The following is a 23,506-nucleotide window of genomic DNA, read 5'->3' as shown; positions in this document are numbered from 1 at the left end:
TATCAGCTCACCATGTGGACAAGCACATCACTGCTCTGAGTCCACGTTTTCTCCAAAAAAATGAGAAGACTGGGAAAGTTTAAACTTGAAGGTTTCAAACCAAAGTGGGGTTATGTGACTATGATTATACAAAATGCTGTTTCTTATTTCTCACTTAGCTGAAATCATAGTTGCAGCCGCTGATGACTGAACACCTACTATGTTTCAGGTATTAAATCACTCAATTTGTAACCATGAACTCTAGCTCTCTTAAGAACCTTACAACATAGGTACTATGAAAATGAGGAAACAGAAGCAGAGAGCTCACCAAATATTATATAGCTCATAAATGTTGATGACTTTACAGAGACCATCATGCAAAACCTCAAGTGTTTTTGCTCTCAGAAGAGTTACTGTTAGGTACTGTTTACGACCATTATTTCTCCACAAATCTAAATAGTCATTAGAAACTCAACTTTACTTTAAAAACAAAGTAAAGTCAATCTATTTACCATTGAAAATGTCAAGCACTGGAAATGTTCCCTACGTACTAACCTGGCGCAGCAGCCGCTTCAGCCTGAGTAACTGAGTTTTCACAGCAGTGCAATCCTGAACCATATGCCGAAGGGTCATCTCGTCCAGTATCACCGTATTTTCTGGTACATCTACAAACATCTTCTGAGCCTGGAAAAAGGGGGTCCCTCCATAGCTTTCAAAATGACCCAAAGGAGATTCTCTATAGGGAGAGCCTCTGGAAGGGCAGGGGAAGAAGTTGGAAGGAAAAGATATACAATATAATTTCAGAAAGTAATAAAGATTATGAAATTATTACAGTGATTATTACAAATCATTTATTATCACAGAGCCTTTTGACTTTTACTCATCTCAGATAGTGAATTTGTTTTCACTGAAAATTTCAATCAATTCTAGTTGTCATTAACACAGTTATCATCTGCACTCCCTCCTTTTGTGTATTTTACACATTGATTAAGTAAAGCTTATTCCTTAGGAACTAGAGTAGAAAACCTCTGGGGAAAGGCCTTGCCTGGAAAAAACTATATTTATTTTACTTTTCTGCACTGATTGATCTTTAGCTTTTAATTTTAGTTACTCTCTTAAATGTCATATCTTTTTTTAGCTATTACCCTCATTAATTCCCAGTTTAGATGTACCTATTTCTGGGAAGTTCCAGCAGATAGTTAAGACAAATATAGTGTTATTCTTCTCTTGTTTTTACATTGCTGATAAACCATCTTTTCCAGTAAAGATTAAACAAGGTTTTACAAAAGTCTTAAACACACCACATATTTCCTAATCTTAAACTATCTTAAAAAATACCTGCTCTTTTTTAAAAATTTTTTTAAAAAATTTTAAAGTTTCCTTTGTTCCACACAATAACACACATGTTGAAAAAGAGGAAATAAAAACTAGAGGTAATGTGTTTCATGGACATGAAAAACACAATGTTTTAACCAGCAGTCAAAGCTATAGCAATCTAAAAATTACTACATTCACATTACACATAATCCCAGTTAGTTTTTAATATAAGAACTTGTGATATATGTAAAATTTCAATATTTAAATAGTACACTAAAAAAGTATTCTCTCCAATATAACATCTACATTAACATATCAGGATTAAAGTTAAATTCATGGATGCATTAAATTTCAAAAGTAGAAATACATTTTCTAATAAATTTTCTAGGTTTTAACAAATATTCCCAAATCTCTAAATTCTGAAATATTCAATATGAGCTTGGTTTTCATAAGGTAATTATTCTTCTCTGAAGCCACTTCTCATACTTGATTTCAGGCCTGATTTTTCTTTCAACCCAAGAAAGAGATTTTTAAGAACATTTAAATAGCTGATCCACAGATAAGACCCTAATTTGTTCACATTTAACTATTTTATCTTTGTTGATTCAAAATATAGTTGAATTATTAAATTTTAAATACTGATAATTATTACTATGACTTTACCATCCGTAACTGAATAGACAAGATATATACAGAGTGATGAAAAATTTTTCAAGTAGTAAGACAAAAAGAATCACCTGGCAAATGAATAGTAGAGACAAGAGTTATGTTTTTGGAGAAAAAGCTGACATAATTTGGGAAATTTTTTTGAATAGGAAAGAACTTGGGATGAACTATAAAGTACAAGGTTTGAGTTGGGCAGAAATGCAAGGTGAAAGCTTTCTAGAAAAAGAAAATAAAAAGAAATGGCACAAAAGTGCGTGTTTTTCAGGGACAAGGAGACTCTCATAAATGGCTTAGGGGACCACACACAGCCTGAATCCAATTCATTCTTCTACTTCATCCCTCAGTAAACCTGCCTCCCTCAGACCAACTTTTTAATCCATAGCCAATTACCAGAGACTGCCAAAGCATGAATCAGGAATGGAATAATGGCTTATATTAGATTTAGGCATAAATATGAACCACATGTAAGGAACTGATGAATTAAAAACATTTCGAAGGAAGGGTCAAAAGGTCTTGATCACTAACTGAATATGGGGACAAAGAACTGGCACCTAGAGAAGCCAAAATACTGTAAAAGACACAGCTTCAGCCTAGAACTTAAGTTGTTATGTTGGCTGATAGTAACTAGCTATTGAAAATACTCAATATCTTTGGGCCATAGAGTCTCTCAGTGCTGTCCAGCGCCTACCAAATAAAGTTCATATGCCTTAAGTTGCATTTCTAATACTTCCACCATGAGACCAAAAACTAAACTTATATCTCATCCAAGTCTTAATGCCCTTCAACTAGATAAAACTGTTTTATGATCCATAACTTATTTTATAGCATAAATGAAAGAAACCTACATACATGTCACCTCTGATTATAAGCCCTTTGAAAACAAGGATTTATTCATTTTTACATTAGCCAATTAATGCAGATTATCTGAGTTCAAATCTCAGCTCTGTCACTCACTAGCTATATAACACAAAGGGCAAGTTACTTTATGCTTCATTTTCCTGACTTATAAAATGAGAATAAGAGTATCTCACTTGATTGGTAAAAGGATTAAATGAGGCAATAATATATGCTAAAGTGCTTGGAATGGTGCTTGACATATAATAATTGTTAGGCAAAAACCAATTACTGATGTATTACTACTATTATTACTATCAATAATTTCTAACTTCTTTATATTGAATATTTTTTCTAACACAAATGTCAAAAGAACACTATAATGCCATATACCCTTCTCCTAGATTACCCAATTGATAAATCCTGACACAATGCTCTATTAATATGGGTGTAAACTGTTACTAAACCGTATGACAGTAAGCTGGAAATAACATAACATCTCAATGAGGGCCATTTGAAGGTTGCTGGGGGAAAAAATGAATATAATTGAGAAGGTACAAAGACAGAAGAAGAAAAAACTGAAACAGAAAGCAAATATATGAGAGGCTATTTTCAGAAAATAAAAAGAGACTGTTTAAAACAGAAGGAAAAAACAAGATAATGAAGATTTTGAGATTTCACATTCTGAGAAGACGATGCAGTCCACAAAGGAAAATCTCAATCTTTAAAAAAGAATGAGAGGTAAAAACATGAGCCAAAGAGGACTGAACAAAATACCTACGTTAGCTTGACAGTCATAGATTTGTACTTCTGTACAAATTTTAACAATCACTGACTTCTAGAAGAGAAATTAGGTCATGAAAGCAGCAGAAGACTTCAAGCTACTTTGGAGAAAACACTGGAAGGTGAGCAGTGTGTTTGCAAAGGCAGAACCTATGTGGTCAATCCCAGGCCAAACAGGCTGGTGGATATGAAGAACTGAACCAATACAGGTATGGATAAAGGTAAAAATTACCTCAGTGGTTAAGAAGCATAAGAATGAAATGCTCACTATCATCAGTATCATTCTATAAGTACAGCCAATAAAATCAACAACAACCAAAAAAAAGGATCACAATAACTATAAAAAGGAATCTGCAAGAAATAAGCTTTTTCAAAACCAATTTAAATTTAAACCATATACAAGAGCAGCACCTGATATTCAATCCACACATCAAATAATCCCTTGGCTGCATAATCACTTATTGCAATTTCAAAGTAATCTCCCCAAATTATATGGCTCTATCCATACATTTACATTCTTCTCCACTTCTATCAGAGCTTCTTTATGACTAAGATATGTGATTTTTATGTGAAACTGAAGATTTGTGATTCATAGGTTAGAATGGTGAGTGGAGATACTCTGTGTGAGAGAGAGAGAGAGAGAGAAAGAAAGAGAGAGATTTGGGGATTTTGCTTTCTCACTTATCTCCTAATCTCAATCACAGTTTGACTTCACAAAACCTTTAGCTTTTTTTTCACTATTAATAAAAATGGTATATTAAAAGTTAAACACATATATTTTTAACATCATGGTTATCTATTCTTTAATGCTAGATTCAATATAATCTCAATTAAAATGCAAATAAGATATTATGTGGATATTAACAGAGTGATTTTCAAGTTTATATGAACAGGCAAAGACCCAGAATAACCAATACAATACTGAAGAAGAAGAAAGTCAGAACACTGATACTGTCTTACAGACTTTCTGTATCACCTGACAGTAATCAAGACTGTGGTAGAGATGAAAAAATTAATGGAACAGAAGAGAGGGTCCAAAAATTCACCCATACATACAGTCAACTGATCCGTGGTAAGCAACAGAGTTCCAGAAAAACATCTACTTCTGCTTTATTGACTACACCAAAGCCTTTGACTGTGTGGATCACAATAAACTGTGGAAAGTTCTGAAAGAGATGGGAATACCAGACCACCTGACTTGCCTACTGAGAAATCTGTTATGTTGTCAAGAAGCAACAGTTAGAACTGGCCATGGAACAACGGACTGGTTCCAAATTGGGGAAGGAATACATCAAGGCTATATTTTGTCACCCTACTTATTTAACTTATATGCAGAGTACATCATGTGAAATGCCAGGCTGGACGAAGCACAGCATATCAAGACTGGCATATCAAGATTGCTGGGAGAAATATCAATAACTTCAGATATGCAGATGACACCACCCTTATGGCAGAAAACAAAGAACTAAAGAGCCCCTTGATGAAGGTGAAAGAGGAGAGGGGAAAAGTTGGCCTAAAGCTCAACATTCAGAAAACTATGATCATGGCATCTGGTCCCATCACTTCATGGCAAATAGATGGGAAAACAATGGAAACAGTGAGAGACTTTATTTTGGGGGATTCCTAAATCACTGCAGATGGTGACTGCAGCCATGAAATTAAAAGATATTTGCTCCTTGGGAAAAAAGCTACGACCAACCTAAATAGAACATTAAAAAGCAGAGACATTACATTGAAAAAGCAGAGACATTACGTTGCTGACAAAGGTTCATATAGTCAGTTATGGTTTTTCCAGTAGTCGTGTATAGATGTGAGAGCTGGACTATAAAGAAAGCTGAGCACCGAAGAAATGATACTTTTGAACTGTGATGTTGGAGAAGACTCTTGAGAGTCCCTTCGGCTGCAAGGAGATTAAACCAGTTAATCCTAAAGGAAATTAGTCCTGAATAATCATTGGAAGGACTGATGTTGAAGCTGAAGCTCCAATACTTTGGCCACCTGATGTGAAGAACTGACTCACTGGAAAAGACCCTGATGCTGGGAAAGACTGAAGGCAGAAGAAGAAGGGGACGACAGAGGATGAGATGGTTGGATGGCATCACCAACATGATGGACATGAGTTTGAGCAGGCTCTGGGAGTTGGTGATGGACAAGGAAGCCTGGTGTGCTGCAGTCCATAGGGTCACAAAGAGTCGGACATGACTGAGCAACTGAATTGAACTGAACTGATCCTTGGTAAAGGAGCAATGGCAATTCAAAGGAGAGAGGACAGTCTTTTCAACAAATAGTACTGAAACAATTAGACATTTATACACCAAAAAAAACACCTTGCACACCTTTCACAAAAATTAACTGAACACTGACTGGTCAATGATCTAAATGTAAAATGCAAAACTACAAAGTAACAATGAAAATTTAGGTGACTTTGGCAATATGTTTTTGGCTATGATACAAAAAGTACAACCCATGAAAGAAAAAACTGACAAGTTGTCCTGCATAAAATTAAAAATATATGCTCTGTGAAAAATATTATGAAAATGAAAATTCAAAACACAGACTGGAGAAAATATTTGTAATAAATGTATCTGACAAAGGATTGGTATCTAAAATACATAAAGAACTCCTAAAGGTCAACAAGAAAACAGATAACCCAATTTTAAGAATAAGCAAAAGACCTAAACAGACATCTCACTAAGACAAAACACAGATATAGCCAATAAGGATATGAAAAAAGGCCCAAAATCATACCATTAGAGAAGTGCAAATTAAAACAACAATGACATGCCACTGAACACATATCAGAATGATCAAAATCCACAACACCACATGCTGACAAGGGTATGAATCCATAGGCGCTCCTGCTCATTGCTGGAAGAAAAGTAAATGTGCAGCCGTGGCAATTTCTTACCAAACTAAACATGTATCCATGTGTGCATTCATGCTAAGTTGCTTCAGTTGAGTCCAACTCAGTGGGACCCTACAGACTGCAGCCTGCCAGGCTCCTCTGTCTGTGGGATTCTCCAGGCCAGAATACTGGAGTGGACTGCCATGCCCTCCCCTCCAGGGCATGTAAACCTACAACTGCTCTAAAAAATAAAGGCCATTAATTTTTTTTTTTGAACAGTCATGACAAAAGGAAAAGAATGAAGTACTTACAGAATGGCAGAATCAAAGATCTCCAAAAATCCACTCCTACATAAAAACTCTAAGAGTGTGTGTGTTAGTCGGTCAGTCGTGTACAACTCTCTGTGAGTCCATGGACTGTAGCCCTCCAGGCTTCTCTGTCCATGGAATTATCCAGGCAAGACTACTGGAGTGAGTCGACATGCCCTTCTCCAGGGGATCTTCCCAACCCAGGGATCGAGCACAGGTCTCCCACATTGCAGGCAGATTCTTTACCATTTGAGCTATCCAGAATACTGGCAAATTTGGCAAAATCAACTCTTTAACAACTCTGCTGCTGCTGCTAAGTCGCTTTCCATCATGTCCGACTCTGTGCAACCCCATAGACAGCAGCCCACCAGGCTCGCCTGTCCCTGGGATTCTCCAGGCAAGAACACTGAAGTGGGTTGCCATTTCTTTCTCCAATGCATGAAAGTGAAAGTGAAGTCGCTTAGTCCTGTCTGACTCTTAGCGACCCCATGGACTGCAGCCTACCAGGCTCCTCCATCCATGGGATTTTCCAGGCAAGAGTACTGGAGTAGGGTGCCATTGCCTTCTCCGAACTCTAGAAACAACCAAATCAACTCTGGAATTAACAACTAAAAAGCATTTACTGAAGAAAACCAACTGACTTTCATGAGAACAAACTCTGTGACATTTAATTTATTCTATTTCCTTGTCTATCTTCCTAGCTCTGTGGCAGCTTGAAAAACAACAGCTTTACAAGTGCAGTAGCTGTGATATTCAGCAATCTCTAAGGGTGAGATGGGAGGTAAACTCGGATTGGAACTCTCCAAGCAACACCATTTCCAGAGAAGTGTTACTATTTGACCTAAACGGCACCTCCCTAGAAAAGGTCCATTCTCAGCAGTTAAGTTTTATTTGACCTGATTCAGAGCTCCCTCAGTGGGAACAGCCTTAACTCCAATATGTTTTAAGAGAAAAGAGAAGAAAATTAGTGACAATGGTTTAAAAATCTCAGCTACCTGAGATGGCAATACCAATTGGGACAAAGAAGAAAGTGAAAAATTTAAAAGGAAAACCTGAGGAATCACATGTCCACAGGAAGCTTTGGAAAGCCCTAGCATACTCCTGGGCACAGAGAAGGCCATACACGTGTGGAAGTCAAGGAAATACCTACGAAGGTCTTACTCCCTCACCTTTGGCTGATGTTGAGCCTCTGAGCAAACAGGATGAGAGCTAAGGCAGTACTGCAAACTGCTTATCATGTTGTTGAAGGTATCCCTGAATATACACACACACACACAGACACACACACAGCCCCTTGGAAAAGGCTGGGAAACTTACTGGTGCAAGACATTTAAGGAAACTTCTTTCTAATCATTAGTTCCCAAATGTGATAAACTAAAAGACACATGATATTCAAACCAACAAAAGCCAAATAAAAAGTAAGAATCCTGAACACAACAAGAAAAAAAGTCCTTTTATTGTGTTAGAAGACATGCTCAATAAGATTAACAGCTGATTTTTCAACAGAAAGCATAGGAGTTATAAAAGAGAGACTGTTAACCAAGAATCCTATATGCAGCAAAACTATCCTTTAAAATTAAAGACAAACTAAAACATCCCCAGATAACAACCTAAGAGAATTTGTTGCCATCAAACCTTCCCTACATGATATACTTCAGCTGGAGACTTTAATGTTTCCTCCTCATTAACAGATAAAACAACTAAGAAGGTCACCAAAGAAACAGAAGACGTGAACAACACTACAAACTAAGAAAAACAGACATCCACAGAACATCTAAGAGATTAAATCAGTAATCAAAACACTCACTGCAAAAAAAAGTCCCAGGCCCAAATAACCTCAACAGCTAATTCTACAAAACATTAAATGAAGAGTTAACAAAACTCCTTCACAAACTCTTCCAAAAATAGAAATGAGAGAAACACTTCCCAATTCAATCTGTGTGATAATATCAAAAACCCAAAAAAATCTCAAGAAAACTACGAATATTTGTTATGAATGTATATAGAAAATCTTCAACAAAATACTTAGCAAGCTGAATCTAGCAACATCTAAAAGGATATCATGACCAAGTAAGATTTACTTGAGAAATGTTAATAAGTTAGTACATCTGAAAAATCAATCAAAGGCATATATCACATTAACAGCATGAAAGGAAAAATAATTTTATCAATAGACACAGCAGTAGCATATGACAAAATCGAATACCCTTTCATGATTTAAAAAACCCTCAACAAAATATGAACAGAAGGGAACTTCCTCAATCTGATAAGGACCATCTATGAAAACCCACAGTGAACATCATATTTAACAGTAAAAGATTAAACGCTTTGATCCTACGATCAGAAACAAGACAAAGATGACTGCTCTTATCACTCAACTTGTACTAGAGGTTCCAGCCACAGCAATCATGTGGGGCCAGGGAAGGGAGTATCCAGACTGGAAAGAAAAACGTAAAACTATCTGTATTCTCAGATGACAGATTTTTACACATTAATTTAAGAGGAACTAGGGAGCCAGAAGTTTAAATGAATCACGTACAGGAAAGCTACATTTAGAGCTGTAGCAAAACTTACAATGCAGGGGGAAGTGAGCCTGGGGCCAAGATTTTTGTGAGCCAGGGAATGGGACCCTTAAGGAGAAGCTGATCAAGACAAATGCCCTCCCTGAGGAATGAAGACAAAACCTCACCCCTAAAGAGAACAGTTCTAGAGTGACTGAAAAATAAGAATCCTTCATCTAAGAATGCTACTGAGGAATGCTACACTCAGGGAAAAGTTACAATCAGGAAAATGTAGGGGAAGAGGTCAAGGATGTTAAGATGTAAGAGAATTTCACTTGGCTAGTAACGCTGTAGGGGAAAGGGGAGGTCTGGAAAGAAAAAAAGGACTAACAGGTTAGGTTAGGTGAAAAGAGAATGCAGTACTGACAAAAACACAGAGAAGGTAGATGAGTGATTCTGAACCACCAGTCCCCTGAGTTACAGATACGACATAATCCTATAATTAATTATGACAACAATGTGAATTAAAGGACAGACAAGAAAGGGAACCAGCAACATTTAAGAAGTCAAAGAATGGGAAGAGGAACTTTTATACATGTTATATATTAAAAGGCCCTGGGGTTAGCACATCCAAATCTTTTAAAATCAAGGTATAGAAAGAAAATAATAGTTCTAACGTTGGCTGGAGTAAGGCTTATCTTGGATGAGGTTTTTCTCTCTACCACCCACACCATAACTGGCTCTAGGAAATCTAAGAGTCCTAAACCTCACACAGCTACCCAAAAGCCTGAGGGAATCAATAAATCAGCTGGTTAACTTATAACTAGTCACAAGAAACCAGTGTGTGTCAGTTCATTTGTTGGGAAGTTCTGCCCTGAGTCAAATCAGCAACCATCAACAGCATTATGCATTTCTCTCTCTTCATTCAGACTCACGAGTGTGGATGACCCACAAATCACTAGTACCTCAAAGTTCACTGCATAGGAGGGATCTGTTGTCGTGTGTTTTGGGAAATGGCTACATATTTTTCTTCACCGCTTTTTGCAACATCACAGAATTATCATTATATATTAAACGTGCTGGAGTCTACTATTAAAAAAAAAATCTTCATTTAACTTGTCCTTCCTATAGTCATCTGATCAAAGGTTTTCTTTTCTACACCTATTGACATCCAGGAATACAGTTTCTGAAAAATGTTTAACTTTTCTGACAGATAAATAATCAGTCACAGCTTGATCATTCCCAAGGACAGAGATTGCTATATCCAGGTAATTCATTCCATTTTGGACATTCTTATTAACAGTCTCACAAAGTTGAAACTTGTCACCCTTTATCTTAAAATGCATGGATAGTTTTTGCTATCTATAGTTAGAGATCACATTTATTGACGCCTCCAAATGACCTACCAATTCAGCTATGAACCTAAGAGTAACTCTCTGAAAACGCCATAGTGTTTCATACATGGCTTTGTACACACTATTTTTTCCATCTGAATACTCATCCTTATATAGAAACTGCATGCGTGCATGTAAGTCGCTTCAGTCGTGTCTGACTCTTTGCAATCCTATGGACGGCAGCCCACCAGGCTCCCCTGTCCCTGGGATTCTCCAGGCAGGAACATGGGAGTGGGTTGCCATTTCCTTCTCCAATGCATGAAAGTAAAAAGGGAAAGTGAAGTCACTCAGTTGTGTCCGACTCTTATCGACCTCATGGACTGCAGCCTACCAGGCTCCGCCGTCCATGGGATTTTCCAGGCAACAGTACTGGAGTAGGGTGTCATTGCCTTCTCCGAGCACCACCTGGGAAGCCCCTATATAGAAACTCATCCTCTGCAATTGCTACAGTCAAGTTATCAGTTCAACAGTAACTTTCTTGATACACCACTATCCTAAGCAAAAAATTGCATGCTCCTGGAATCCTGTACACATCACTTCAAGGCACTTATCATCATTACACTGTACTACCGCATTATAACTATCTACACACCTCTCTCTCCCATACTCTAAACACCCTGGCAGCAGGAAATATTTACTACTCATCTTTTTATGGGATGGAAAAGGCACAAAAATCTTCTACCAACCTGATAACTGCAATGACTCCAACTAAGCTCACACACTGCACAATTTGTTTTATCCTTCTCAAAACAATGCTCCAAGAAGCCATTACCAATCTACAGCTTTCACCTCTCACACCATCTCCAAATTCATTCCAGCTTAAGAGTTTAGAACTCAACATACAGGTTCTCAATAAATACCTGTTAAATGGTTGAATAAATCTTACCTTGTACACAAGGTTCACATTTTAGGTAGGCTTCTAAATTTTCGTAAGTTAGCCTTAAATTGACCTTCTTACAAACCAACCATCAAAGATGAAGGAAGCATCATCATCATTATTAGCAATGAAGACTATCTTTACATCAGATGCTTGTGTGATAGTACCAACTCTCAGATGTCCATTACTTATCAAAAGTCCAGATATAAGGAACAGAACAGCCAAAATAATGTCTGGGAGGATATGTCCTACGTATATTCTTTCAGACACTCTATAAATTTCATCCTGGCATCAGACTTTATCAACAGAAGGAACTTTAGTTGTAGAACTCCAATGATTCACTTGTAGAACTACTTTTTCTCAGACTAGAGTTCTTTGTAGCATGAACTGAAGAACACAAATAAAAAAGGATTTTTTATTTATGGAATTTATCATTAATTTAAGGAATTAAAAATTTAAGGAATTTGTCATTAATTCTACTTTGGGATTCTGTCTGAGGCCTCTCCACTACATCACAAGGTGTTCTCCTTATAAGAACTCATGCAAAGCAATCCTTTACAGGTTTCTGTCTCATAAAAGCAAATCAACTGAGAAACATATGCTTTATTCATGAACATTATAAATCTTGTAATGGATCAAGTTTTGTTCTTTGCTTTTTGTTCTTTTCTTTTTGTTCTTTTCTTTTGCTATAAGGAATCTTAGAGACAAATTTCTTTCTTTCTTCAAGAACTCTACAGCACCTCGTATTTCCCCCTTTCCACTATTTCTTTATCCCAATTTTACTATTTGTACTAATAATGTGCTCCAAAAGGACTTTAAATCCCTAGGGGAATGAGATGAGAGAATAAAAAGGAAAAAAATTAATAACTGCCACTGGGTGCCTACAGTAAGTCAAACACTGCTCCAGGCACATTTATCCCTGATCCTTGGGCCTGAGAGAAAGGTATTATTAAGCATGCTTTACAGATGGTAAACTGAAGCAGAGAGAGGTTAAAAAATTATCTAAGCTAAGAAAGCTACACTGTACCAGGCCAGAGTGTGATCCCAGCTTTGAATGACTACATAGCCACATTATACATAAGGTCTGACCAAATTAAAGACTACGTTACACTTCAAAAGAAAAAGAATTCTAACATCATACTTGAGGAATTTTTAAATTTCAATTTATTATATGAACAAAAGAAGACAAATCACTTGGCACTAATTTCACACATTAATATCTGAAACATAATAAACTTTAACAAAGTAAACACCTGATCATTTCCAAATGAGAACTAGACAATAACATCAAACTTTAAAGTTCAAACAGCAGACATAAATACTTATATTCATGACAAAGCTAAGAAAAAAAGATTTAGGACAAAACAAAAGAATTAGACATATTATTCCAATTAATACCACAGATAACTTGAAATGTTTTTCGGTGCCTCTAAACATAAAGGCAAAAAACAGTTTTGAGGGGTTGGGGGGAAATACGGTTCAAAACTAGTTAAGAGAGAAAACATATTTTAAATTAGACTCACCTGCTCAAGTCACTTTTTCCATGGTGATGATAGTGGTCAGGATGGCTAAGGTGGTAATGTTCCTGTCCACTCCACCTCTGGGGTGGCCTTTTCCAAAATCCTTCTTGAGACTGTCGAACATTTCTGTCTGATCGGTCAAAGCGGTTCATATTGTCACACTCCACTAGACAAATCCAAAAGCAAAACACTAGAAACATGTACATATACTCTATAAAAGTTAACTACTTATAGCTTGATAATTAAAGGCTGCTGAAAATATAAAAGCGGTATTCTAAAATAACAGCCATTATGTTAGCTGAACACAAAAAAAATCAGGATTTCCATAAGAAAAATGACTAGTTCTTTTGTTGAAAACTGAACTTTATATTATTCAAACTGAAGTAAATTTAAAAAACTTTTTCATCACAGTCACTGAAGTAACAACAGCCCCCTGTTTTAAAACAAGCAAATTATCCTTGAAATCGACATTATACATTTTAAACACCAGTAATCAGCTTTAAGTGGTTTTCATCATTATCAGTCCTTGGCTCAGACTTCAGAATGAAAATGACAATAAAAAGTAGAAGATTTTAAGTCTGGGAAAGAACTCCTTCCTAAAAATGAATGTCACAGTTAATTTTTTACTGATTTCAAGAAGTACAAACTAACTTTTCATCACAAACAAATCGTATTTTTTAAATTAAGCTCACAGTTTTAGAAAGTAAAACGTTCCAAACTGCCGATAGTAGAGCTTGTTCAAAAATTCTAAAATGCCACGGAAAACAAAGCCAGTACTTTGCTGCAACAAACAGTACACTCCCTGAAATCCAAATGCCACAAAAACATGAAAGGAATCTCTTTGAGACACCCCAAGCTTCTCCTTCACTTACCCAAACACTTCTTCCTCACATATCTGAGCACTCGCTAAGAGAGTTACTTTGTACAAGGGAGACATTGTGTCGCCTGCTGCCTACTCAGACATAGTTGCTCTGACAAACAGGCCTTCCTTCCTGCTCAACTCCCAGCCCTCCCTGTGGGAAGCAAGCCCAGTTTACCCTGTGACTCCATCTTCTCAGTGCGTACATAGCCTCTGAGTTAGGACTGTTACTAAAAATACAGCTAAACACTAACCCAAGCCAGGAACAGGAAAGGGCTTTCTAGTAGAACAATTATTACTCGAGAAAGTTCAAATCCTGCATGTTCAGAATTCCTTGCAATAAGAAGCTTCAGAAATCAATGTAATCCTCCCCAATGGAAAAAAACAAACAAGCAAACTCATTATTTAAATGATTTGTTTTCACATAATTCAAACCTGAATTTGATATATGGAAGCATAGGATACCACATAAAAACAAACTTCCCCACTCCAAAAAAGAAAGGCTGATGCAGTTAAAGTGCATATGTTCAATTCTTATATACACTGAACTCACTGTGAACATATTACTTGTAGATGAGTAACAATTTAAATAAAGTTTCAAAAGATACTGAAATTTTGTTTATTAGAAAATTTCCATTAGCAGAACTAATTTTGGGAAAAAATTTTAGGTTTTATAGTTTAAAAAAATTTTTAAAGAAGTCTTACATTTGAAATGATTTCTTATCATCTTATTGGGATAAATTAAGAGATATATATATATTTTAAAGATCAATAATGAAAACCTGACTATTAGGTAAATAAAGGTATGGTGACCATTATGCCAAAAAAAAAAATCAGGAGTAGAAAATATGACTGCAAAACAAAAGTAAATTGAAAAATAACCCATACAAAAGTTTAAAAATGTTTTCAGTTCACATTTGCATTATACTCATATACACAGTTAAGTTCCTCAAGTATTTCTACACGGCATTAAAATCTTACTTTAGTTTAAGCAACTCTATGTAGCTGAGGGATAATCTATATCTACTTTACATTCTTAATCCACGCAGGTAAAGCCTTCAGGTCTTTCTGGCTGCTCCATGCAGCATCTTACCTCCCCAACTAGGGATCAAACCTGCACCCCCTGCAGTAGAAGCGTGGAGTCTTAACCACTGGACAACTAGGAAAGCTCCTATTCACTTAGGTAAAATTCCACTCCCCAAAGAAGAAATATTGTAATAAGAATCTGAAATATGATACCATCAACACAGAGTACACAGAGTATTAAAAAGCAAAATAACGAGGCCAGGAGATGGGGTTAAATACTTTGGGAAATTATACTGCAGAGATCAATGTGCTGCTCTTATTAAATTGATATGCTGTGTTTACTCAGGATTGCTAGTACTACACACAGGCTCCAAATCGAGCACTTTTACTGAAACGTGAATTCAACCGTCAGCATAATGGCAAATAAGAACGGGAAACAAGAATTTTCCAGGACCACAGAGGACTATTGTTAAAACTGGGATGGAGGAGGCTTAAACTCAGAAAAATGACTGCTCTGAGACTCTGAATGTCCTGCTTATACTACTTACCTACAGCATCCATCAATCATGTTTTGATATACTATAAAATGTTACTGAGACAAAAATACTTAATAACATTAGTTGAGGCTTCTTAGAAAAAGCTAAGGGTTCTGTTACAGAGGGAAAGAAATAACATAGAAATAAAATGCAGAGCCAATAAAATTACAAGATGGAGTTAATTTAAAGCAAGTTTTCAGAGTCAATGAAGGAACAGGACAAACAAGACTAAGAAAGGGAATAAATCCTTTTGAATGCGTAATATCATAGGGCAGGATGGGGCAGCCCTAAAGGTATTCCAGTTCAAAAAATGTTTAACCAATATACTGATCAAAACTATCTACACACCAGATTTTACCCTGTGAGTTTAGGGATAGAGAATAAATAAAGGCCTTCTGAAGGGGCTTTCTAGCTACACAAGTAAAAGGCAGCAGATTTTAGTAGTTCTTTTACTATGAGTAAGAGACAAATAATACTAGGACGTGCACCCTCTGAAGAGGAAAAGAGAATCTAATATAGCTAATTGAAAGGCATAGGATATGGAGATGTCTACATCTAACATTCATCATACCCATTTCTTCTAATTTGATAAGGGATAAAATGTGATGCCAAAAGTAACCTAGATTCTTCCTCTGATAACTTAAACTTCTAAGAAAATAATGACCAATAACACATAGTATTTCTATGTATGACTAACAACTAGCTCTGAAGATAGCAGGAAGAAATTATATACATCACAAAGTCTGGGAAAAATGTATTGTGCAGGAGGTTTTACAATCTGAACAGGAAAGCTTTTAGATGAAATTTGGCTTGAAAGAAGAAAAGCTCATGTTAAAAAAAAAAACCATGAACCTGTTATTACTAAACACCATTAGTACTGAAAAAGAAAATTTCCAGAAAAAAATATAGTAACTAAAAAGTGATCAAAAACAGTACTACTGACCTCCTATGATTATTACCCCAATAAAATGTTTAACAAAAACGTGGCCTTAGGAAACAACATGAAATATGTATAACTTAATAGACACCATAACTCAGTGGGATAGGATTCAGGAAGCAATGAAAGACATCTTTTTCAACAGAAAAAAGTTTAAAACAGAACACATAAAGAGTACATCTAACAAAACATACACTGTGAAAATTTCATAAATAAACCTTAAGATGACACTACGAATGTGCCAAATGTCAGGCACTGATCTGCAGGCACTGAGCGAGCATCAGAAGAGCCTGAGCAAGAAAATAAAGTGATACACATACATAACACAACTGCTCATTCGAGTGACCCTTTAGAGCAAAAAGGAAGCAAACCTCAAATACCCACTGGTTTGCTAAAAGAAATTCAGATTCTAGAACTATCTCCTTAAGAGATTCCTTGACCAAGGTAAAAGAAAAATGTAGAAGAGAACGATCTCTCTCTTTAGATTCTCCTAAATCACAGCTCAAATCTAAAGTCCTTTTGCCTTTTACTCCTCCTTCCCTCATTCTGTGTTTGATTTCCTTCTGCCCCCTCTCTCCCTCTGCCCTCCTTTCCCTACCCCCTCAAGCTGGCCAGAAGCCTCAGAAGCTCTATACCTCTTAAAGTTAATCTTCCTGCAGAAGAGGGGAAAACTCCTTAAGGTGAATTTTTAGATCTGGTCTCATTCTGAGCTGAGAGCCATGGCTATATACTTTCTAAGGTCTAAACAAGTTTAGGAGATATATGCAGAGGAATTTAAACAGTTTTAGGAAGTGATAATCCAGGGCCCCTATGTCTATACCAATTAATTCCTACATAAGAGGGAACTTTAGGAACAAAAAAAAAAAAAGAATGGAAAAGGCAGTGTGAAAAACCTAAAGTGGACTTACAAACCCATGATTGTATACAGGAGGGAAGTTTTTCTCAACTCTCTTTGGGTCTGAAAATAAAACAGACAAGATATATTAACGGGAAAAAAAGCATACAGACTTATCTAATACGTGACATGCGAGCCTTCTTGAGGAAAAAGACAAGACCCAAAGAAACAGTTAGACCTGTGTATTTTTATGCTAGGCTCAAAGAAGAGTGGAGAAGGAATATGGCAGGAAGTATGAATAAGCATGGTAGACTGGAGAAGCTTAGCAAAGGTTTGTTTGTTAGGATCTTAATCTGTCTTCAGAGATAAGGATGGTCTTTTCCTATAGGTATGGGGAGGGCACCTCTTACATGAGGATTTTATGACCTGTTTCAGGGACGATGGACAATAGGAGGAGAAAATCAGAATCACGTTCCTATTTCTGCCACTTTCTCAAACTCTTTCAGCTTAAAATATCCAGTATGCCAAGGTGCCATATTTAGGGATCGTGTGTCATAAACTACAACAACTGCAGCTGAAATCAGAAGAAGTTGGAAAAGGACTTTCAGAAGCTGCCAAAAAAGAATTTTCTGTGAACACAAAAAGGGCTCTTATTTAGTTCTATAAGCAAAGAAAGAATAAAATCCACTGCAGATTTCAAAATCCACTAGATTTAGACTGACCACCCTTAGAGAACATTCAGAAGTAGATTCTGAAAGTGATATGATCTTGTCTCCCTCTTCACTTTCTGTAAAAGATTTTAAGGCAGCAATTGGGTAAACAGCCTCATTGCCAGACTTCCAATGGTTAGAAAGAGCCTTAGAAAGAAGCAGAATAAGGCTCAGAATAAATTATGTCTTTCACATATAAAAACTAGATGCCTCCACTCCTATAAATTAAGCACTGGAGAAAGAGGTCTCTTAATATACTTATAGATACCATTAATATAAATAGCAGGGCACTAAAGAAAAAAATGAAGAGTCTTGCACTGCCTAGGAAATAAAAGAGAAAAAGTAAGCGAGTGACTAACCAGAGTATTCTGAGGGGGAAATCAAGCCCCCAATTTCTGGCTTTACCCTTAAATTCAAAGATAAATTTTTCTAAACCGTAAAGGACAACCTTGCAAATATATTATTGCTATATTTATATAGTATATTGGTATACTATAATACCAACTTTTAACCCTATGACTGTTATATATCCTCCCCTTCAGTGTCACTAAACCACCCAGTGTAGCTATCTCCAATACTCAGACAGTTCTCAAATCCTAGCTCAAAACTGTCCAAGGAACATTTGACCACAAATCTTCCTTCCTTGTCTGTGCTACCACATATGCTACCTTAATATGTACAGAAATGCAACTGCCAGAGAAATATTCTCCTCATGGCCTCTTCCTTAAAATCCCAGAAGATTCTCCTTTTCATAATGAAGTCACAGCAAACTTGTGTCCAAATCAAACCCAAAGTGCAGATCTCAACAAGGTGCCAGTCTTCTTATTGACAAAAATACCACTGATATTGGCAGAATGAGAGAGGCTGAACCCATCAAATCCAGAGTGATCCATCCCTAATTCTACTCATATCTGCACAACAGCTTCAAAAACCAGAAGCTCAAGGGAACTAAAACCCGAAGACTCCTTAAATTTTGTACTAATCCGTATAACATTCCTATCCTCCCAACAGAAAACCTCAAGGGCAGTGGGTATAGTCATTCAGGACTTCAGAGCTATAAAGAGAAAAGTCATTCCCTCCTTCCCAGTAATACCAAACCTAAATACTGTTTTATCTTTGATGCCTCTTAAGGCTACCTAATACAGTGGAAGTGAGAAATAGATTTAAGGGCCTAGATCTGATAGACAGAGTGCCTGATGAACTATGGACGGAGGTTCATGACACTGTACAGGAGGCAGGGATCAAGAACAGCCCCAAGAAAAAGAAATGCAAAAAGGCAAAATGGCTGTCTGAGGAGGGCTTACAAATAGCTGTGAATAGAAGAGAAGTGAAAGCAAAGAAGAAAAGGAAAGATATATCCATTTGAATGCAGAGTTCCAAAGAATAGCAAGGAGAGATAAGAAAGTCTTCCTCAAAAAAAAAAAAAAAGAAAGTCTTCCTCAGTAATCAGTGCAAAGAAATAGAAGAAAACAATACAATGGGAAAGTCTAGAGATCTCTTCAACAAAATCAAACATATCAAGGGAACATTTCATGCAAAGACGGGCTTAAAAAAGGACAAAAATGGTATGGACCTAACAAAAGCAAAAGATATTAAGAAGAGGTGGCAAAAATACACAGAAGAACTGTACAAAAAAGATATTCACGACCCAGATAATCACGATGGTGTGATCACTCACCTAGAGCCAGACATCCTGGAATGTGAAGTCAAGTGGGCCTTAGGAAGCATCACTACGAACAAAGCTAATGGAGGTGATGGAATTCCAGTTGAGCTATTTCAAATCCTAAAAGATGGTGCCGTGAAGGTGCTACACTCAAATATGCCAGCAAATTGGGAAAGTTCAGCAGTGGCCACAGGACTGGAAAAGGTCAGTTTTCAATCCCAAGAAAGGCAATGCCAAAGAATGTGCAAACTACCGCACAATTGCACTCATCTCACACGCTAGCAGAATAATGCTAAAAATTCTCCAAGCCAGGCTTCAGCAATACATGAACCGTGAACTTCCAGATGTTCAAGCTGGTTTTAGAAAAGGCAGAGGAACCAGAAATTAAATTGCCAACATCCGCTGGATCATTGAAAAAGCAAGAGAGTTCCAGAAAAACATCTACTTCTGCTTTATTGACTATGCCAAAGCCTTTGACTGTGTGGATCATCACAAACTGTGGAAAATTCTTAAAAGAGATGGGAATACCAGACCACCTGACCTGCCTCTTGAGAAATCTGTATGCAGGTCAGGAAGCAACAGTTTGAACTGGACGTGGAACAGACTGGTTCCAAATAGGAAAAGGAGTATGTCAAGGCTGTATCTTGTCACCCTGCTTATTTATCTGATATGCAGAGTACATCATGAGAAACGCTGGGCTGGAAGAAGCACTAGCTGGAATCAAGATTGCCGGGAGAAATATCAATAACCTCAGACATGCAGATGACACCACCCTTATGGCAGAAAGTGAAGAGGAATTAAAAAGCCTTGATGAAAGTAAAAGAGGAGAGTGAAAAAGTTGGCTTAAAGCTCAACATTCAGAAAACTAAGATCATGGCATCTGGTCCCATCACTTCATGGCAAATAGATGGCGAAACAGTGGAAACAGTGGCAGACTTTATTTTGGGGGGGCTCAAAAATCACTGCAGATGGTGACTGCAGCCATGAAATTAAAAGACACTTGCTCCTTGGAAAAAAAGTTATGACCAACCTAGACAGCATATTAAAAAGCAGAGACATTACTTTCCCAACAAAGGCCCATCTAGTCAAGGCTATGGTTTTTCCAGTAGTCATGTACGGATGTGAGAGCTGGACTATAAAGAAAGCTGAGCACTGAAGAACTGATGCTTTTGAACTGTGGTGTTGGAGAAGACTCTTGAGAGTCCCTTGGACTGTAAGGAGCTCCAACCAGTCCATCCTAAAGGAGATCAGTCCTGAGTATTCATTGGAAGGACTGATGTTGAAGCTGAAGCGCCAATACTTTGGCCACCTGATGTGAAGAACTGACTCATTTGAAAAGATCCTGATGCTGGGAAAGATTGAAGGTGGGAGGAGAAGGGTGACAGAGGATGAGGTGGTTGGATGCCATCACCGACTCAATGGAGATGAGCCTGAGTAGTCTCCTGGAGTCAGTGATGAACAGGAAGGCCTGGCGTGCTGCAGTCCCTGGGGTCGCAAAGAGTCAGACATGACTGAGCGACTGAACTGAACTGAACTGAAAGATGAGGCAGGCTCTAAGATCAACACCATCTCTCTGCTTCCTGATTTAGCTCAGGCTTCCAGAGAGAAGTTGTTATAGCTCTGTCAAAGTAAAATCCATTATCAAGGATGTAATGTATTTCATGGAGGTAAATCCTTCCTTTCTCACTGTGTGTGTGTGTGTGTGTGTATGTGTGTGTGTGTGTGCGCGCCTAGTTGCTGAGTCATGTCCAAATCTTTGCAACCCCATGGACTGAAGCCCACCGGGCTCCTCTGTCCATGAGGATTCTCCAGACAAGCATACTGGAGTTGGTTCCATGCCCTCCTCCAGGAGGTCTTCGCAACCCAGGGATCGAACCCAGGTCTCCGCAGTACAGGCATATTCTTTACCATCTGAACCACCAGGAAAGCCCAAGAACACTGGAGTGGTTAACTTATTCCTTCTCCAGGGGATCTTCCAACCCAGGAATCAAACTGGGGTCTCTGGCATTGCAAGAGGATTCTTTACCAGCTGAGCCACCCTCAATACCAGCCCTAAAATCTTCACATTAAATCTTTTAGATGACAAAGTCTCATTAACTTTTCTCCTATAATTGTTAATGGTTTATGCTTTTCCTCTGTATTCTACAATATTTTTTCCATTTGATCTTCCAGGACACTAATTTAGATTTCAAAAGTGGCTAAGCTTTCTGTCATCTATTGTTCTATTGGGAAATCTTTTATAAGCTCCAGAAAGCACTGCCCTGCAGTGGAATCTAAATGCCCTTGTTATTATCTCTTTGGGCCACTCTAATCCCATTCTGCTGTCTTCCCTGTTCCTCTTCCCGGGTATTGGCTGTGACCTTTCTTTCTCAGTTGGCTAGAACTCAGCACTGACTGCTGGAGTATCCCAAGTGACAGCAGAACCATAAGAAGATGCAACAGTCTCTGTCCCTGTGGAAGAAGAATAGATAGTGTTCTCAGCTCCACACTGTCCTTCAATAGACTTACATATCCAACGTCCTCCACCACAGAGATTCACACAGTGAGCAGAGTACACTTCCCAGTCCCCAGGTGTTAGGTGTTAGGGTTACTGACACTGTAACCTGTCAGTGGACTGGTTCTAAGTGATTAGTTTTAAGAGATATTATACGCATATTTCTGCTCTCCCTGTTGTCCTTCTGCTTGCTATTTACCATGAGCATGTCCTGCTCCAAGGAGTCCTGGTTTCAAAATGAAGAAGATATGAGTAGACCTAAACTCAGTCCCGCAGACTGAACTGTCCCAGCTAATCCACAGATTCAAGAAAACAAAAAATTAGTGTTTATTTTGAAAGCCACTGAGATTCTGAGAGTGATTATTATGCAGCATCCTAGAAGTAAGGGAGAAAAAATAAGCCTGACTAGTATGACCAAAGCAAGCAGCAAGCAGGCTCCTAGAACCTCAGTAAAGCACTAGAACCACCAACCAGCCTCTCTGAAAACTACCCTTGTATTCTTCTAGCACTGGGTATAAAAGGGCTCTACTACCCTTTTTAGTTCTACTACCCCTGCCGCAGAAAGTCAAGAAACCTGGCAAGTGCGGACTGACAAAGAAGCCACAGCTCTCTGAGATACTTCTTACCAGGAGGATCCCATTTCAATCTTTGCCCCAGGGGCTTCCCAGGCTACTCTCTGGTTCTTAACCAGTCTTCAAGATAGAAAATCCTACAAATGCTACATCAGTAGAGGCAAGAGCATCCAGGCCCGTCTTTTACACGGATTATCTAAAGCCCCACTTCAGAAGTTACTGGGATCCAAAGACAAAGACAGACTGAATTTGCGAGTAAAAAGAATAAAATGATTAACTCAGGTCACCATCGTGGTTTTTTTTTAATATTTATTAACTTAATGATCTTTACTACTGTTTCATAAGACAAAAGGTATTTCTTTTTCTCTAAATTTATTTCTCCTTAAAATCCAAATGAGACAAAGGGAAGAAAAAGTGAGTAGGCACAAAGGGAATAAAAGGACAAATACTATCTACCAGTTACTTTATGATACAGGTACACAATGGATCACATAGAGTATATACCTAAGACCTACAAAGTCAGGTCTTAAACATTTAAACAAGTGTGCAAATGAACCTATTTAATGTCACTTAAGACTGATTCTTAGTCTGAAAAGGCTACTTCCAGAGATTAGGAAGTCTGTAGATATTAAATACCAAACTGGGTATTGTCAAGTAGCTCTGGAGCTTCAATATTATCCACACTCACCATTTTCAAGAGGTGTATCCTCAGGCAGATCCACATCAAGCATAAGGTCATCATCCTCAAGGTCACATGATTCAAGATTATTCAGAATATCCTGGCAACAAAAGCAAAAAAAATAATGCTATAACCTAGCTCAGTATAATCATTATTTCTGAACACTGATAT

General features: G+C 37.5%; 1 protein-coding gene across 7 annotated transcripts in view; it reads right to left on the bottom strand.

The window, feature by feature from the left end:
- Positions 1-23,506, bottom strand: part of CCSER2 (coiled-coil serine rich protein 2) — a 158,917-nt gene that overhangs the window by 68,362 nt on the left and 67,049 nt on the right. For 4 of the 7 annotated variants that reach the window (XR_011463003.1, XM_070364714.1, XM_070364713.1 and 1 more), the window contains exons 4-6: positions 23,345-23,435; positions 13,028-13,190; positions 535-730 (exon numbers count right to left, since the gene is read on the bottom strand). Coding sequence is in view for 5 of the 7 variants with exons in the window: in XM_070364714.1 (XP_070220815.1) it covers positions 535-730; positions 13,028-13,190; positions 23,345-23,435 (450 nt within the window). In the remaining 2 variants the exon portion in view is untranslated. Of the gene's footprint in view, positions 1-534; positions 731-13,027; positions 13,191-13,716; positions 13,830-13,896; positions 14,050-23,344; positions 23,436-23,506 lie in introns of those variants that run through there. The other 3 variants (XM_070364715.1, XM_070364716.1, XR_011463004.1) reach the window with 3 other exon arrangements.

This window comes from Bos mutus, chromosome 28 (genome assembly GCF_027580195.1).
Source record: "Bos mutus isolate GX-2022 chromosome 28, NWIPB_WYAK_1.1, whole genome shotgun sequence".
Classification (NCBI taxonomy): domain Eukaryota; kingdom Metazoa; phylum Chordata; class Mammalia; order Artiodactyla; family Bovidae; genus Bos; species Bos mutus.
The sequence above is the reverse complement of the archived record's forward strand: the minus strand, read 5'-3'. Positions and strand labels throughout refer to the sequence as shown.